An 18,299-nucleotide genomic window follows, 5' to 3' on the forward strand; every position below is an offset into this window, starting at 1 on the left:
TCTCTCTCTCTCTCTCTCTCTCTCTCTCTCTCTCTGTCTCTCTCTCTCTGCCCCTCACCCCTCCTCTATCTCTCAAAATAAATAAATTAAACTTAAAAGAAGAAGAAGAAACAGGGTGGAAAATTCCCCTGCCAGAGACGGGAGGGGAAGCATTCATCATCACACAGCACATCAGGGGCCAGGACGTGGCCTGAAGTCAGGGCTCCGGAGTCCTGGAGCAGTGCCCCACGGTATGCAGATCACTGGAGTCTGAGAGAGGTTTTAGAGGGGTATGGACACGTGGAATTCAGCGGTGACTTATTTTTAATATGCACAAAAAATATGACAAGCACCTCAAACGTGACCTTACAGATGTTTCTGCTTAGGAAGAGGTGAAAGCAGGCGGCGGTGTTAGGCTCAAGCCAATTTGAAGAAAATCACTAAATAATGATAAAGGCAGCATAAAAATATGGCAGAGTGCTGGCAGATGGCCAAGTAGGGAAACAGGTCCTACACCATCCTGGGCTCACCCCGGCAGCAGGCTAAAGCAAGAAACCAAAGGAAAAGGTGAAACAGAAAGGGAGAGAGGAACAGAGGCGTGGAGCCCCACGGGTAACCCCACTCTTACCCAGTGAGTGAGTGCCCGCAGCCAGGGGCGTCCAGGTGTCCCGCTCGCCACTCCCAAGCTGATCCAGCCCGAGCCAACAGTCTTCCCACCCCAAATGTGAGAAGGTCCCAACACCAAGCATCAGCCCAGTCCAAGGGCACAGACATCCTGGATCCTGCGTACCCCCCAGCCCCAGACTGCAGGCAAGGGAGCCTTACTCTGCTCCCAATGCTTGGGCCAGTTGTGAAGCTGTCATCCATTTTCTTGCCTCGGTCTCCTTTCTATTTTGCCACATGCTCCTGTTAAACTCCCGGTGCGGGAGGCCAGAAGTCCCCCTCAAGGCCTCCCAGGTGGTAAGAGCCCAAATTACCGGTATTGGTTTTGGTTCAAAGTACAGTTCGGGTTCACGAAATACCGCGTTATGCCTCCCCGTCATCTGTTTCCACGGCAGCGTCAGGTGCTGGATCTGTGGCTGGAAGCCACTGCAGGGCAGCAAAGGCCCTTAGGAGCTGCGCCCGCCCACCCCGAAGGTCTCCAGGAACAAAACGCTCATCTAAAATCACGGGGGATACAAAGCGCCTTCTGATCACAATGGAGTCAGCCTCGCTCCAAGAGGCAGAAGCACCCGACCGTCTAAAGACAGGACAAGTGACCCCCGAGCACTCAAGTCTTCTCAGGCTCTGAGAAAGATTCGCTCATTACTGCAAAACTGCCTCTAATACCTACAGGGATAATGCTTTTCCCCACAACTCCCCCTCCCAACGACAACAACAAAAATCAAAAGTCTGGGGAGGAACTCTATTAAAATCTTATTTTCAACCCATCATCAGTGTCACCACGTCTGTGTCACCAGCTAGACGGCACGGCCACATACCGGGTTCATTCGGCACGCCGCGTCCAACAGCCGGTTCTCGCTCGCTGCAAAGTCACCTCCTTGCGAAAATTTATGAGTAAAGCCCCCAGTCAACACTCGGGGCACTTTCACGGTCACGCCCAGACCTGCGCAGAGCCGCAGACTCGCTGAGCTGCCCAACGCGCACGGTCTCCGAGACGGAACAAGGCGGCGATCTGCTCCACCTCAGCTCTCGCGCCCTCGGCAGGAGTCCTTCCCGCAGGCTCTGTCTGCAGTGTCACCTTCTCCATACCTTGGGGCTCTCTGTTGACTTCGTGGTCGAGAAGCAGCCCCCAGGCTCAGCGCCGTCCGGGGCTCCTGAGCACGGGCGGCCGGGAGTGCAAAGGAGAACGTGTGCGTGCTTAGACGGGCTCCGCTCAGGCCCCAGGTAGTGCGCGGCGGCCCCGATGGTGATGTTAATGAGCCAACCGCACCAAACGGTGTCCTCAAGCAGAAACACACATAACGCAAGGTGTTTTTTTCTTTTATGTTTCACATCAGATCCTCAGACCTTACTCATCTTGTAGCTGAAAGTTTGTGCCCTTTTAGCAAACTCGATTTCCCCTGCGCAACACCCCCCCCCCCCCACCCCGCCAACCACCGTTCCATTCTGCTTCCGAGTTTGACTGTTATTTGTTTGGATTCCACATGTAAGTGATGCCATACAGTGTTTGTCTTTCCGGTTATGTATTAATCAGAGGACAAAAATGTTGTGACCGGAAGATCCCAGGAACTAACTGTAGCCTGCATTTCTCCTACAAGCAATGGTTCAGGATTTGCTAATTCACCGTTCATGGTGACGCTACAGAATGATAACTGAGCAACAGCAATAGACTGTATACACGCAGGTAGGAAGAGAGTTCGTATCTCAAGACGCGATCACACGGAGTGGGGGAGAGGTCACACCCACAAGACATGATCACACGGGCAGGGAGAGTTCACACCTACAACATGACAACGTGGCAGGGAGAGTTCATACCCACGAGACGCGAACACACGGGCAGGAAGAGTTCATACCTACAACATGACAACATGGGCAGGGAGACAGTTCATACCCACAGGACACAATCACGTGGGTGGGGAGGTTCATCCCCACAAGAACAATCACATAAGCAGAGAGAAAGTTTATACCTCAGAAACAGCCTATAGGAACAAAGTCATACATAACATGCAATAAGCAAATAAGGATGACCAGAAAAAGTGCTGTGTAAAAGCCTCCACGTTATTAAAAAAAAACAAAAACACACAAACATGCAACATTAAGAAAAAATTAACTCCTACTTATCCAACAATGGAGGAATGGTTGACCAAATGACAGCATTAACCAGCTGAAATATTAGTCATTTAAAACATTCACGAGGGGCACCCGGGTGGCTCAGTTGGTTAAGCATCCGACTTCGGCTCAGGTCATGATCTCGCGGTTCGTGACTTCGAGCCCCATGTCGGGCTCTGTGCTGACAGCTCGGAGCCTGGAGCCTGCTTCCGATTCTGTGTCTCCCTCTCTCTCTCTGCCCCTCCCCTGCTCACACTCTGTATCTCTCTCCCAAGAATATTAAAAAAATAATTATTATTTAAAAAAAGTTCATGAATGGGGTGCCTGGGTGGCGCAGTCGGTTGAGCGTCCGACTTCAGCCAGGTCACGATCTCGCGGTCCGTGAGTTCGAGCCCCGCGTCGGGCTCTGGGCTGATGGCTCAGAGCCTGGAGCCTGTTTCCGATTCTGTGTCTCCCTCTCTCTCTGCCCCTCCCCCGTTCATGCTCTGTCTCTCTCTGTCCCAAAAATAAAAACGTTGAAAAAAAAATTAAAAAAAAAAAAAGTTCACGAAAATACTGAAACAAAAAAATTCTTGTGAAAAAAGAGCACAACGTATAAATCACACAGAAAGTATGACACAATCCACAAAAAACCTTTAAAAACCACGCAGAGACAAAGACACTAAAGCGATATACCAAAAGGTTAACCGTAGCTGCTGGCAGGGTAAGATTATGGGCAAGTTTCTTTTCCTTCTGTATTTTCTGACTTTTCTATAATGAACACGTTACTTTTAAAATAAAAGGAAAAACGCTGAACTTTAAAAAAATAATACTGTCAGATTCCAAAGGGATCCCTAGTGGCAGGGAACGGGGTCAGGAAGCTTCCCAGGGCCCCTGCCACTGGTGTTCACACCCAACTAGATGGCCATGGGTCTCCTCCACTAGGCTGTGGGCTCTTTAAGGCAAGGCCCTCCCCTCACTCAGCGGAGTGTCCCAGGACACGGCACAGAGCACAGGACACACTCAGCACACAGCGATGGGGGGAAGGGCACTGAACCACCAGCAAATCCTACTCCAGGGACGAGAGCGTCAACAGCTAAACCTCATGGGTAAGGGTTGTGCTGTGTTGCAGGTCAGGCCAGGGTGTGGACGGGGCACGCAAATGGACAAGGGTGAAGTCGGAGCCTCCTTCACGACACAGGACGTCTTCACAAGGGACCCCTGCTGGGTCACGTCAAGCTCTCCCACCCCTACCCTTCTGGCTCCAATGACTGAATTATTGCCGATTGCCGGTTCCGCTGAACAGGCCACGTTCTCCTGCACGTGCCGTTCTCTCTGCCTGCCGGGTCTCCACCACCCGTCCTCCTGGTAAATGAGTCTTTTCATCTCGCTTCAGACAAAAGCCTCTCCCCTGAAATCTCTGCTGTGGTCCCCGCTCAGTCGAACCCTCTTCGCTGCACCCGCACACACCCCTTTCCAGCGATTATCTTCCATTCCACAGCTTCTCTGGACAGACACTTGGTCTCCTTATAGATACAGTAAGGGTCTTTATTATGCCCGCCCCCCCAGCAGAGCCCAGAGCATTGTTGAATATTTGCATGGATGGATGGACGGATGGTGGGCAGACAGGATGTGGAGGGCTATGGTAGTCAGAGAAGGCTTGGTGGCCACGAGGGGACAGAGCCGGGCCTGGAGGCAAGCGGGGTGGACGCAGGAAGAAGGGAGGAAGGCACGGAGGGGGATGCTGCAAGCCGAGGCCCAGAGAGAGAAGCAAGCCAGGCTCTGAGGGCCACCAATTTTACGTGGTCCTCAGATGAGCATCTCTTCTACCAACAGTTACAGGAGTTTACTTCAACGGATACTTTCTACTTGGGGCAACTGATACTGGTTTTCCATTCACGGTAACGACAAAGTTTCTTCAGTTAAAAAATGAGGTAATTTAAAGAAAAATGACTGGTTCTGATATGGAGACGCTGTCGCAAAAAGCATGGCGGCTACCCCTAGATAGGACATTTCTGCAGGAAAGCAAGGAGCTCTCTCAGCTTGGCCAGAACAGGAAGCCAGACTGCGTAAACAAAGCTGGCGAGGCAGGGGGGTGAGGTCAGATCCAAGGGCCTGGAGGCAGCCTGCGAGGCAGAGGCTGTCATAAGTCATGAGGGCAAAGGGACAGGAAAGACGCGTGGGGAGAAAAATGCTCGTTCTCCTTAGCCCCACAACCCACTCCTGAGGGTTTACTGCAAGGAAGTGACTCTAAGGAGGGGAAAACATACATGCGTGCGTCTAGATAAACAGATAATCAGTAACCACTGCAACTAAGACACAGCAAAAGGCTTGCAAACCGGTCGTTTACTGAATCCTCACAGCCCCAATGAGGCAGGCACTCTAACGAGAACATCCTAGAGAGAGATGTAGACAGAACAGCCCGACTCCGGGCTTTGCTTTCCTCGACACCACATTTTAATGGCTGTATTATATACCACTGTGCTACCGTGCCACCATTTTTCAACCGACTGTCATTCGCTTTCCCCAGTGCCCTGCCACTGTGATTCCCGTCTCCTACAGACACGCCACAAAGTAGGAGCCAAAACCAAAGGGATCTGGGTTTGAGTCCAGACCTGTCCCTAGATTTCTTCTGTAACTAAGGGCACTGGCTTTCTGGGCTCGTCTGAGCTGAAACTCTCTTAGGACGTCATGCTGGAAAAGTGTGGTCTTTGCATGGGTCACTGGAGAAGCACGTTCAGAGAGGAGTTTTCAAATGTGGCTGAGTTCAGGCAGCAGCAAAGGCAACAGCCCACTTGAGAACACAGAGTCCAGATTCTAGTGTGTCAGACACAGGACGCCAGTCCCAATTGCCCTAGTGATGTACTGTGGGATCTGGGGGCGAGCCACAAGCCTCATGTGGGCAGCAAAACTCCGTGACCAAAGAGGTTACGTGCAAAGGCTTTAAAGTCATAGCAACCAGGTTCAAGTCCCAGCTCTGCCATTTATTAGCAATTTACATCAAGTCTCTAAATTTCCATAATTATCATTTACATAAAGACCGAAATTCACAGGATCCCATGCTTAGGAGCTAATTCTAGGGGCCAAAGAGAATAATGCATGTTAAGTACTAAGTAGAGTGGGGCTGGTGCCTTCCTTTCCTTGTTAACTCCGAGGGCTTGCTAAACGCTTCAGCCGCCTTAGAATCCACTTGTACTCGTTAGGACCCATGGCCCATCACCTGAGGCTTGGAAATCGTTTTTTCCCTTTCCTGAGACACCGGGCCATGTCATGGAATTCAACTCACGGGGTTTTATCAGTTAATTCAATGGCTCACGAGGCACTCTGAGCTCATCCTATGGAGGTCCAACACTATTTCTGTGTCCTTGTTCTGCCGATTAGTCACATGATGGGAGGGCCCTTCCTTGGGGACCATGGCAACCAGTACTTGCTTGTTATTTCAAGAAATGCCTTCTCGACAATCAATATGTACCAAACAGATACTGTGGAATCAAAATAAAAGCAGGATCCTGGGGAAAACGCCCAGGATGCTTCTGTGTGCTCTCCATCTGGGATTCAGCAAGCTCAGAAACTGCGGTCCATGGCCAAGAGGGGAAAAAGCCTTACAGCCCTGTGGTACCAGTTTTATGGCGGGCAAGAGGACAAGGGAACTCTATCTAGGTGGCAGCTGAATAATCACTTCTGGAGAAAGTGATTTAAAGGAAGAATGAAGAAATCAACGTTAAGAAAATGTGAAGACTGGGCCCATTTTCCAGGCGTATCACCAAGTGCCAAGTAAGACAACAAGGAATAGAGGTTGCCATGAATGGAGGCCATGGAGACCCTCCCCATCCTGCAAGCAGATGCCGACATCCACAGCCCGGCATTCTCAGTTCCTTAAGATCAGGAACCTCTTTCAGTACCTTAGATTGGTTTTACCTCTTGGGGTTGGACTAATTCCACTGGTAACATAGGTAGGCAGACCACCATAGTCTTTCTGTTCATTTCTGGCCCTAGTTGCAGGTGCAGCACAGCCAGGGCATGGAGTAAGTTGATCCTGAATTCAAATGCTAGCTTGGTCACAAACAACTACTGTATCCCCAATAGTGCATTATTTCAGAGCCCAGCTATCCAGCACAGAAAGGAGGAGACAGGACAGGTGGCAGTAAAGACTACATAGTGCTCAGGGTCTTAAGAGTAATTCAAGGTTAGAAGTTACAATGTAGGAAACAAGGTTTCCCTTTAAATGAAGAACGACAGTCACAGCAAGCTCATTCTTGTAGCATCTTAAGATGGGCTCCAAGTCATCAAAGCAAAACCAGGGGCAGCCGCCTAACATAGTCTGCTTTGAGCTGCAAAACATATAAAAGCACTAAAGAACATTGGTTACAACCATCAACATAAACACTTTCCTCTGTACGTAAAAACAACATCGTAGGACCAGCCTAGGACTCTAGAATGGAATCTAGAATCAGAAGACCAAGTTCAAAGGCCACCTCTGCCCCTTACTAGCTGTGTGACCTTGTACAAGATACTTCTTCCCTTCTTAGGCCTCCATTTCCACATCTGCAAAGTGTGTTGGGGGCACAGTGACCAAAATGGGGCTACGGTACAGATCACAGGAGATGGTATCCACGATGCTCAGCACACAGGGGCTGGCCCAATGCAAGTCCCCCTGGGTGATGAAGCCTCTAAGCCAAGGCACAGAGGGCTGCTCGGTCCAAGAGCAAGGTCCCTGGAAGCCACAAAGTCACAGCCTCCCCTTAGTGTGATCATTACATCTGCTTTTCAGATTTGTGGTATTTCTCACTACAGGGATTTTCAGATTCAACCCAAGTCTCTTCCCCATAGAACAGTGCTCATTTATATGAATAATATTATATGAATGATCAAGTCCCTACAGATAATAACGAACCACACAGGCCTCCTGTGTGGACACTGTGTAAACAGTGTTCTTATTTAATCCTCTACCCTGTAAAGAGGCAGATGTTATGTGCGTTGTACCGACCAGGAAGCTGAGGTTCAGAGAGATTAAGTAACTAGTTGAAGCTCACACAGTTCACAAGCAGCCACAGTGGGAATCAGAGCCAGGAGTCTCCTGCTATACCTTATGAGGCTGCCTTCCAACAAGTGTTTTCTCTGCCCATTTCCCTTTATTTTGCCTCCTTACCCCTAAACCCCAACACTCTACATGCCTTAAAAATCAAACACAACACTCTACAAGCCTTAAAAATCAAACATTCGGCGCCTGAGGCAGCAAAGTCTCGCAGGTCTGTGGCAGTTCACAAATGCAGCACTGACTAGCAGAAGCTGGGAGCACCTACGAACACCTGCCTGTTCAGAAAGACGAAAATGGCTCAGAAAATAACCACAGTCCCGGGGTGGGGGAGGCAGGAATGACAAGCATCATGCCCCATTCCACTCAAAGACCCTGGATACCAAATGTAACTGGCCCTCCAGGGTTGGCCACTCATGCCAGGAGAAGAAAAAACTAAGCCATTTTCCAGAAGAGTGACTTTGATTATAAGCTGGAACAAAAGTACCATTCCAAACAACTTGTTCAGGGATAGTCAGGTGCATCTCTACAAGGCCCGTAAGTAACAAGAGTTTCCAGTGAGCTACCAAAGAAGCACTTTCCTGAGAGCTAGGTATTCCAATACAAAGCACAGGGAGTCTCCACATTCGGCTGCGATAGCACGTGACCGACAAGTCCACAGTACCGATAACAACACCGCCTTATTACTGATGTTAATAACGTTACCACGTCGGGCTTGACATGTATTAACTCATTTAACCCTGGCAAAATCCATAAGAAATACCTGTAATTTTACCATTTCATAGACAAGGAAACTGAGGCAGAGAGTGAAGGAAGCCACCATGTCTGCAGGTGTGGATCTAAATTCAGGCTCCAGACCCTGCCCTTCAACTGTCCCTGCACTCCAGAATCCAGAGTGCCTGGGATCATTCGGAAACTCCAAGCCAGCCAAGTGACTCTGCGCCCAGTGCTCAGGGCCACCACGTGCAGAGCCACCAGTGAAGCTCAGAGCCATCAGGATGACTGCTGCCACCAAATCCCGATCCCACCGCTGCCAGTGCCTCCGGACAACCTTCAACGTCAGGGTGGCCTGAACAGCTAACGGGTGCACTGACCCCATCTCAGAGGCAGACCCTGCTCAGCTCCTTCCGTTCTTGTCACCCCTACCTAAAGTGAAACTGACAAGCGGGAGCCCGACACTGGCTCTGGACTGCCAGAAAAGTGTCACACTTGGAATCACCCTGCTCAAAGCGTTCCATCTGTGTAGGGCTAAACCACACGAAGTGCTGAGAATCGGCCATTTCTGACCTAGGAAAACAGCAATTCCATACAGTTCAACCTCACGGGGAAGGGGCCCTCACATTTATTAAGGGCCTACTAGACATCCATGCATTCAACAAACACTATGGGGCAATGGCCCCTGTGCCAGGGACAACGGAACACTGTGTGGCACTCACACTCCGAGGAGGCACTTATTGTGCCCCTTCCCTCCTAAGGGCCAGAAACAGCTTGAGGCAGTGCGAGAGTCACCAACTGAAGCCACTCAAGGTCATAGAACTACCGAACTGGGCCCCTAGGCTCTTTCCCCTCAGAGGCCGTGCAACCTGCGGCAGGCGGTGGCGCCCAGGGCTGGGCTGGGCCTTCAGAGGAAAAGGTCAAGGGAATCCTGCAAGGTTTTGTGCAACCAACAGTGTCAGTGGGGGGCTGTCCCAATCACTAGGATACGCACCAAGAACTACTGTCCTACCCCAAACGCCGAGATGTGACCCTACTGATGGCACGTCAAGACAGATCTGTCACTTGAAGGCTTAGCAGGTAGCTTCCCCAAAACAGACTACAGCTCAGAAAGACCCATCCCCTTTCATTTTAACAACCCGAACCAACAAAATCTTCTAACGTCTAAACCCAGGCTTCAGCCACCATGGCCGGACCCGCAGGGGAACCGCTCTCGACCTCAGCTTCCTCATCTATAAAATAAGCATCCTGGTGAGTCCATGCAGGACAGGCGGGATAGCAGAATTCCAGAAGCATGCAATTTTGGGCGGGAGGGACCTGCACCGGAATGCTGACTCTGCCACTGACTACCCGGGGGCCTTGCAGCGAGCCACTAACCCTTTCCGAGCTTCAGTTTCCTTATCTGCACAGTGAGGAAACCACCCTCCCAGGGCTGGGTTGAGAGAATTAAAGACCGTGACTGTGTGCATCCAACACAGTGCAGAAGGCAGGCACTTTGAAGACGCACGGAGAACCCAGGAGGGAATACTTAATAACCCATGGGGTGAAGACTGCTAACCCAGGCACCTCCAATTCCCGTTGCACAAGCGCCTCAGGACCAAGTCAGAGAACTCAACTCTCAGGACGACCAAAGGTCCACACCCACTATGGCCAAAAGAGATCTGAACACGGGAGCCGTCGAGAGGAGGATACGCAAGGAAGTCCAGGACAGCCCGGGTGGGAAATTCTCAAAGAGCAAAGCACGCAAAGTGGCCCAGCCCGGCCACTGCCACGTAGGGGTCTGCCTTCCTCAGTGATGGGTCCCTCTCCAGCCCCAGGGACGGCCGGGAAGTCACAAGGCAAGCTGTGCTCAGCAGCGGAGCAAAGGACTGATAAAATCAAAGCCAGATCAGTCAATGGGGTGTGTGACTCTGGATCTCAGGGCTGTGAGTTCCAGCACCACGTTGGGTGTAGAGATTACTTAAAATAAAAAATCTTATAAAAAAAAAAAAAAAAGGCCAGCGATGAGACAGAAATTCAAGAATAGCTCCTTCAGTGGCTGTAGTGCCTACAGTCAGACTCTTCACCAGGAGTCTGGGGTAATGAAAGCTCCTCCTCTCAGTTTCTTAGCCTGAAATTCTATGCAGGAAGCCCGTTCATGGGAAATCTGATGTACCCCTTCGGGGCCAAACCTCACAGTGGGGAAGCCTTGAGAAGCAAGCCAGACCCAAACCCTCCGGCCACCGATCACGGCTATGGGCGACGAGGAAGGACAAGGGCGTCTGGTACCACCAGGAAACACACAGTTCCACTGGGAGGCCGCCCACAGAGAGCATGTGCAAAAGTATCTTTTCATAACTTAGGATTTTAAACGATCGATATTTCACTCATTAAATGTAATGAGTCCTCTGCCTGAATCTTGGAGAAAACTCTGAAACAGTTAAGTCCCGATAATACTAACATCCTGGTCTCGCGGCAGGTCCCTGCTCAGAAGGGTCCTGGTGAGTTCAGGGTTGGGACAGGAAGCTTCACGAGCAGTTGTAGGCAGTGGGTGAGAAGTTCAGGGGCTGAGCAAGCGGCAACAACTGCTGGCAGTCTGCAGCGTGGTGAGATCTTTGTGGCCAGGGCACGCCAGGCTGCAAGCCCTAAGGACTGCTAGCCTTTGGGGAGCCTGGGTGGCTCGGTCGGTTGAGCGTCAGACCCTTCATTTCGACTAAGGTCACGATCCCAGGATCGTGGGATCGAGCCCCATATCAGGCTCTGCGCTAAGCGTGGAGCCTGCTTAAAATTCTCTCTCTCCCTCTGCCCCCCTCCCGGGCTTGCACGCGCAAGCTTTTTCTCAAAAAAAAAAAAAAAAAAAAAAAAAAAGACTGCCGGCCTTGGGCAGAGGACTCTACTTCTCAGGGGCTCTCTGCACAACGGGGCACTACACTCGCACTTGCCCTCCAAGCCGGCCAGAAACACGAGGGGTGGGAAGAGGAGGAAGCAGGGAGAAGGGAAGGCAAGTGGCTCCCTTAAGCTTAAGCCCTTCTGATGTGGACTCCCCCAACCCCACCCCACCCCGGTTGCTGCTGCATGATGTGTGCCCCAGACTTGTGCCCCCAGTCTGTCAAGACTCCAATTAACCTGTCTCCACCCGCCTCCTCCGCCTAAGACTCATATCCTATTAGGTCTATCTGATGGCTCGGTGATCATCCACACGACAAACGGCTGGATGGAAGAAACGCCTGGAGGCAGCAGCGCGGGGGCCCAGAGCCCAGGCTGTGGGGTCCAACTGCCCAGGTGGCCTAGGTTTCCTCGCCTGCATGACGAGGGTAACACAAGAACCTGCCTCATAGGGCTGCTCTGGGCATTCACAAGCAGTCAACAAAAAGTAGCTCCTGTTATGGTCGCGGCCACCATGCACAGTCCCCCCTCCCCGCCCCCCTGTGGACCGGTGGTCTCAGGTGTTTGCCTGCCCAGAGCCTAAGGCTGTGCAAGCGGAGTGGAACTGGGGGCCACCCGAAGATACAGGATTGCTGCGCTAACCAGACTAAAATCCCCGCTTAGTTGTTAGTAGGATATCAAGGCTTTGCAGACAGTACTATCTAGGATTTAAACTGACCAGAAATAGCAAGTTGGATCAATGATAAAGCAGCCTATCACAATGCCTCACCAGTGAGCTCTGGGGGCACAAATGTCCCTCTCAGACCCAGAGGCGGTGAATCACGGCATCTCACTCTGCCTTCCTATCTTCATCTTTCCTGCCCACGTGTTCCTCTCCGTACCCCGGGCCTCACAAAGGGCTGGGACCCTCGTAACCCCACAGGCTGGTGCTGGCGAATGCCTCCCTCCGCTCTCTCACCTCTTGGGGCCTTTGTACACACCAGGGCCAGATGACGCTTCCTAAAATACCACGACTCTGCCAGCCTCCTCAAATTTCTACCTGCCCCGTCAAATATTTAACTGGCTCCACGCTGTCCCAGATCAAATGCAAACTCCTTAGCTTAGCAACTCAGGCACTCCCCAGCTGACTCCCAGGACTGAGGCACCCCCCACTCGCTCCGTCTACTCCGTGGCTGATCTCCAAACTCACAAGACTGACCGGACCCCTGAACCTGGAATGGCCTCTCCTTGACTGCACCCCACCCTATCCTCTCTGCCTGGGCAAGGTCTCCCCGGGCTTCACACCCAGCCCCCACCCAAGCTGCCCGTGGGCCGGAGCGGTCTGCAGGGCTTCCTGGAGGAAGTGGAATGCAGGCCGAGCAGACACGTGCCCCTTGCCAATAAAGCCTTTTCCATACTGTGTCCTTCCTGCTGCACGAAACCTTCTGGATGCCTCTGGTCTCCCCTTGCGGATCAGAGAACGGGGATTATGGCTTCTGTTTGTGTCCCTTACTCTGCAGTGTGCAGAATAAGACAAATAATAACCGTAGCTACCACCTACTGTGTGCCAAGCACCGGATTCAGTACGTTGCAATTTTCCTTCTCCCGGTATCCCCGTAAAACGTTACCCACGTGCTACGGATCAAGAAACTGAGGCTAAGGGAGATTAGAACTCCCGCTTCAGATCACCGCTGAGGCAGGACTCCGACCCGCCTGGGCCCAGCTCCAAAGCCCACGTTCTGTGGTGCAGGCGGCAAACACAGGACAAGGACTCTCGGCTCTCACTTTGCATTGCCTGGTGTTGCTGAAGCGCCCACCGAGTGCCAGGTGACCAGTGCAAGGTGTGGGTGATGAGCGGGCACCAAACAGATGAGCACCCTGCTCTCACGGAGCTCACGTGCTCGGTCCCCAGTCCTGACCCTCTTCTTCCAATCTGGGAAGAGGGCAAGGATTCAGTCCGTAAGGGGTTCCACCAGGCACAGGCCCGAGATACAGCAGTGGGCCGTGACAATACACAAGTGTCCGATGTACGGGAAGCCTTTTTTGTGAAGTAGAGACTCGGGCTCCATGAGGGAAGCTCTTCACTCGAAGCACAGCCCAAAGCCAAGCAAACCTCAGCAAGCAGTACAGAGTGGAGGAAAGGGGTCTGTCTCTGGAGTCAGAAAACCCAGTCCCCCACTTAACGGCTACAGAGAGACTCCCCACATACCCCTCTGAACCTCATCTGTAGTAAGGTGATAATAACAACAATAGTGACTGTGTATCCAATTATGTGCCAGATGCTGTTAGAAGCACTTGACGTGTATTATCTCATTTAATCCCCATAACAAGCCTTACGAGGAGGTCCTGTTATTATCCCAAGGCAGTCTGGCTCCGAAGTCCTAACTGCTTATACCGTGCTGCCCCCCTCCCAAGGCTGAACCGTCCCGGCGGGGCTGATGCAGGGATCCAGTGAGCTAAAGCTCGCAGCAGAGTGCATGCACATGGCTGGTGCCCTATAAATGCACATCTCCGCCTCCTTACGCTGCAACACGGCTCTCTGAAAGCCTCGGTTTGGAAATGGCATTGCTCTAGCTGGTCCTAAGGTGGGTGATCTTGTGACGGCATCCTCTGGCCTGGCACACCCCACTCTCACGGCTGGGATCCGCTGCACAGAGCAAGGGGCCCAGAGCCTGTACTGCAGGCTCACTCACAGCTTCTGAGAAGCAGACCGAGTGTCCAGCACGGGAGTCGGGTGGCCCCAGCCTGGAGTCCCAGGCCTGCCACTCACACCGGTCACTCAACCTCTCGAGCTTCAAGGTTCCACGCAAGTAAGATGGGGAGTGGGCTATAATCTAAGCCACGTTTCTGCATCACAGTAGATTCTCCATCAGTGGCCGCTCCCCAGGTTGGGAGGGTGGGACTTCCACGGCACCACAGCGTTACAGTTCTGGGTAGGAGAGGTGCTGGCGTGGAGAGGATTCACTCCCACAGTTATGGCAGAGGGAAGAACAGGCACACTCCGAAAGGTCTGGGAGTGAAGCCTGGCACAAGCCAACCTTCTCTTAAATCTCCTGCTGTGTCTCACGCAAATGCCTTGCGGCTGTATCAGTCAAGGTTCTTTCCCCTTAAACTTTAGGTAGAAGTGGCATCTCCCCCCCCCCCACCCCCCAAACAATGTAAGCTGTGAGCGATGGACGCTCGTCTTGGTCATCACTGCGTCCCTGGCACAGAACGCTGCATAAAGGAGGCACTGAATACACAGAGAATTAATGCTATCCTACAGCTTCGGGCACCCCCTAAGGCACCGCTGTATTTGCCTAACGGCAAGCATCGCCCAGCCTGGGAAGCGGGAGTTGGAAGGTTATGTACCTGCCCAGCTACCATCTCTCCGGGCTGCCTGCCAGTCATCCGTCCTCTCCATGGGACTTCCGAGTTATAAATAGGAATATCTGCTTTCAAACTATGATTTATCATCTCCATCTCAAGCTATCGATTGTTGGCTATTTTTTTCAAGCATTCCACCAAAGAGGCCAGTTAGGTTTAAACGGACGGGACTGTGTGTCCATGTGGGGTCCGAGCTGAACCGTCTCTCGTCTACACCAGGAGACCAGCCAAGACACATTAGTGTCAACTATATTGTTTCACCTTGCAACAATGTGACAGGCCTCTCCTATCAGCTCCTGTCAGGCAAAACCATCCGGGGCTGGAGGGACAACTCATGAGGGGGCCCCACCATCTAGCACCAGAATCAGAACTCTTAAGGTAGAACAATCATTCTTGACTTAGAAGCTGCAGCTACGTAAGGAAAAGTTGTCTATGCATTCTTAACCGATGCCAACAAAAATCATGACATTTACTCCAAAGTCCAACGCATTTTAGATTCTCAAACTGCTATTCCCCTCCATTGATAACTGAGATGTAGCTTGTTTTCTCGACTGTCACGCACTACCGAAAATAACCACGGTGGTCTTAACTCATTTACCTATTCCAACATCCCACGTCACCACTTGTGTCCCAGCCCGACTGACCAGTCTGGATTATTAGAGCATTCATGTAAGGGACTGACTTGACAAGCAGCAGTCAGAAATTACTCAGAAGCCTAGGGGAAACAGCACGCTCCCGAGAATGAGTACAAAAACCCAAGTGGCCGAGTTCATGGACACAAGACACGCCCCAAAAGCCATTTCCTTCAGTGCCAGGTGTTGTTCTAGGCCCCAGGGGTGCAGCCATGGAAAACACAGGGGAAAACCCCTGCCCTCCAAGAGCTCCTGTCCTGGCCCGGGCCAAGCCCACCTGTACCACCCTCCGGATGACTACTGCTCTGTTCAGTGAGGTCTCCGGTGCAAAGGACCCAGAACACAACCAGTCCTCAGCAAATGCTGCTGCTCCCTTGCCATCGCTGAGTAGCCCACTGTTCTGTCTTCTAAACAGTGTCCTTCCTATCTTCTGGCACAGCAGCAGCCCGGGACAGTGGGGAGGACGGAGGTCAGAGGCTGACAGATGTGCTTCCACTGGCTAAGCAACACCTGGAGTAAGTTACTCCACGACCGAGCGGCAGCCTCTTCACCTGTACGACGTGTGGATTCAAGGAGCTCATACAGCTGAACTGCACAGCACAGTGCCTGGCACCTAGTAGCCCTCAAGAAAGGTCAGCCCTTTGCTTCCAGCTCCTCCACGGTTCTTTCAGACTGTCCAAATAAAACCCAAATACAGGACTCCTGAGAAGCATCATAGGTCGCTGTGCTGCTCCTCCTAGGTCATTACGGGCCTTGTCCCATTACCTTTGGAGAATCGGGCACCTGGGGCTAAGCCAAGATGCCCCTCCCTGCCAGTTATGCTGCCGTGAGCGTGAGCAGCCCCGCCTGGCCATGTTCCCCTCCCTGCTTTTGCCCCAAGAGCAAATTGATTAAACCTCCCCCCACTTTTAAAGTCCTCACCCAACACTGTCCTGGAACACATCCCCACCCAGGCCCGGGGCGGGGCCGCCTCCCAGCAAAACACCCATCAGAGAAGTCCAATCGCATTAAAAATGGCATAAGCCACATTTTTAATCAATATACAGGAAGGCACCAAGAACGCCACTCTTAATTAGTCATCCTGGTTCAGCAGCCACATCTCTTCATGAAACAAGAAACTGAGACCCTCAAAACACTCTGAAGCCCAAAGTCCACACGCAAACATCTGCCTGCACTAGGCAGGAGGAGCAGGTGGGTGGCCTGAGCTCTGTCAGCCCATCTCCAAAGGTTCCTTGACCATCTGAGGCAGAGAAGCCCTCTGGCCCTTCCAGTCTGGGGGGAGAGCCCGTCCTGCAGGAGGCTGCAAGGTGGAGGCAGGGCAGGCTCACTTGCGTTGGCCCAGGTGAAACCTCGGGCCATCCAGAGGACCCAGGGCACCTGCCACCATGACTAAAACAAACACCACGAGTGGAACTGGCTAGCTGTCTCTCTCGGTGTCTGGCTCACCTGATCCGAGGCACCTCCATAATCAGCAGTTCCAACCCTCACAAGCTGACAGTTCAGGGGGAAGGGGAGGCTGCGCCTGCTGTGCTGCATCGTGTCCGGGCCGTTTGTTGGCCTCGGGGCCTGCTGGTCCCCCCCAGGGGCCGCAGCCTCACAAGGGCGATTGTGCGTTCATTCCTGCCCCGGAGACTCCCCCCGCCCTCATCCCTCTGCTCCCACTCAGGCCCCGGCACGACGCCCCACAAGCACCGCACGGGGGCAGCGGCCGCGGAAGGGGCCCCGCAGAGTGCGGCGCTGCCTTCCTGTCTTCCGGGCACACAGGTGCCCGCCCTTCCCTCGCTCGGTCCAGGCGGCCTCCCCAGAAGGGGGCAACCCTCCACCTGAGAAGTCACAGCCCCAGGACCACCACCCTCCCCGCGGGCTGGAGAGCTCCCGATGCTTCCCAGAGGCGGCAAAGAAGGTTCGCCCTGGGTAGAGGGGAGGGACCACCTGGGTCGGGGGCAGGGAGCAGGGCCCTGGAGAGAGGGTAAAGGCCAGGACAGAGGGGGGCTGACGGAGGCTACGCTAAGGGCGGTGAGAAGTCTGGGGAAGAGGATGGGAGGGGGGTGTTAACGTCCAGGCGGGGGCCATGGACGGAGGAGGGAGAGGTCCAGACTAAGGCCAAGGAGGGAAGAGAAGGCTCAGGCTGAAGCCTTGGCGGAGCGGGGAAAGAAATCTAGGCTGGGACCACTGGAGGAGGCGTTGACGGGGGCCCAGACCGAAACCACGGAGAAGAGTCGGAGGGAGACGGAGGCCTACCCCGGACCACAGGGAGGGGAGCCCAGCCTGGGCCACGGGAGGGAGAAACGAAGGCCTACCCTGGCCGCAGGAACGGGGAAAGGGGACCCAGCCCGGGCCGTGGGCAGGGGCAAGGGGGACCACGCCTGGGTCACCGGAGGGGGTGCCTGGCCTGGACCACGGGTCCAGGAGGGTCTAACCTGGACTGCGGGGGAGACTAGCCAGACCGAGAGGCGGAGAGTGGGACTCCAGCTTGAGCCAAGGGCGGGGGCTGGGAGAGGGAGGCAGGGTCGCTGCCCAGCCCCGCCGCCCGGGCCGGCAGCCCCCTCCCGAGCCGGCAGCGATGGTGTCTACCTGGGTCCCAGACCCCGCCCCTCCCCCACCCGGGGGACCCACCCTTCTCGGGCCGGGGGGTGGGGGAGGACGGCGGAGGCAGGGGGACACGAGCTCCGGCGGGGCCCCCGGGCCTGGGAGAGGGTGACGTCGGGCCTTTACCATGGTGGCGGCGGCGGCGGCGGTCCCGGTCCCGGCGTCTGTGGCTCTCCCCCCCGCAGCAGGGCCCGGCGCTTCCACTTCCCCGGGTGCCCAGGAGTGAACATCCGGGTCAGCGGCCCCCTCCCCCCGCGCCGGGCCGCCGCCACCTTCCTTCCCCGCCCCGGCCGGGCCCGGGCCCGCCCCCACGCAGCCGGCTCTCGGCCAATGAGCGCGCAGGGCCGCGGCGATCGCCAAGTATGGAGCGCGGCGCGGGGGGGAGGAGC

General features: G+C 53.7%; 1 protein-coding gene across 3 annotated transcripts in view; it reads right to left on the minus strand.

Annotated features, from left to right (window-relative positions):
- CAPZB (capping actin protein of muscle Z-line subunit beta) overlaps positions 1–18,196 on the minus strand; it is a 134,731-nt gene extending 116,535 nt beyond the window's left edge. Inside the window, exon 1 of one of the 3 annotated variants that reach the window (XM_023258222.2) lies at positions 18,037–18,196. In XM_023258222.2, the coding sequence (XP_023113990.1) occupies positions 18,037–18,039 (3 nt within the window). In that variant the 5' untranslated portion in view covers positions 18,040–18,196. Of the gene's footprint in view, positions 1–16,767; positions 16,921–18,036 lie in introns of those variants that run through there. The other 2 variants (XM_006934366.4, XM_006934367.5) reach the window with 2 other exon arrangements.
- Between the last annotated feature and the right edge of the window lie 103 nt (positions 18,197–18,299).

Source organism: Felis catus, chromosome C1, assembly GCF_018350175.1.
Source record: "Felis catus isolate Fca126 chromosome C1, F.catus_Fca126_mat1.0, whole genome shotgun sequence".
In the NCBI taxonomy this organism is placed as follows: Eukaryota; Metazoa; Chordata; class Mammalia; order Carnivora; family Felidae; genus Felis; species Felis catus.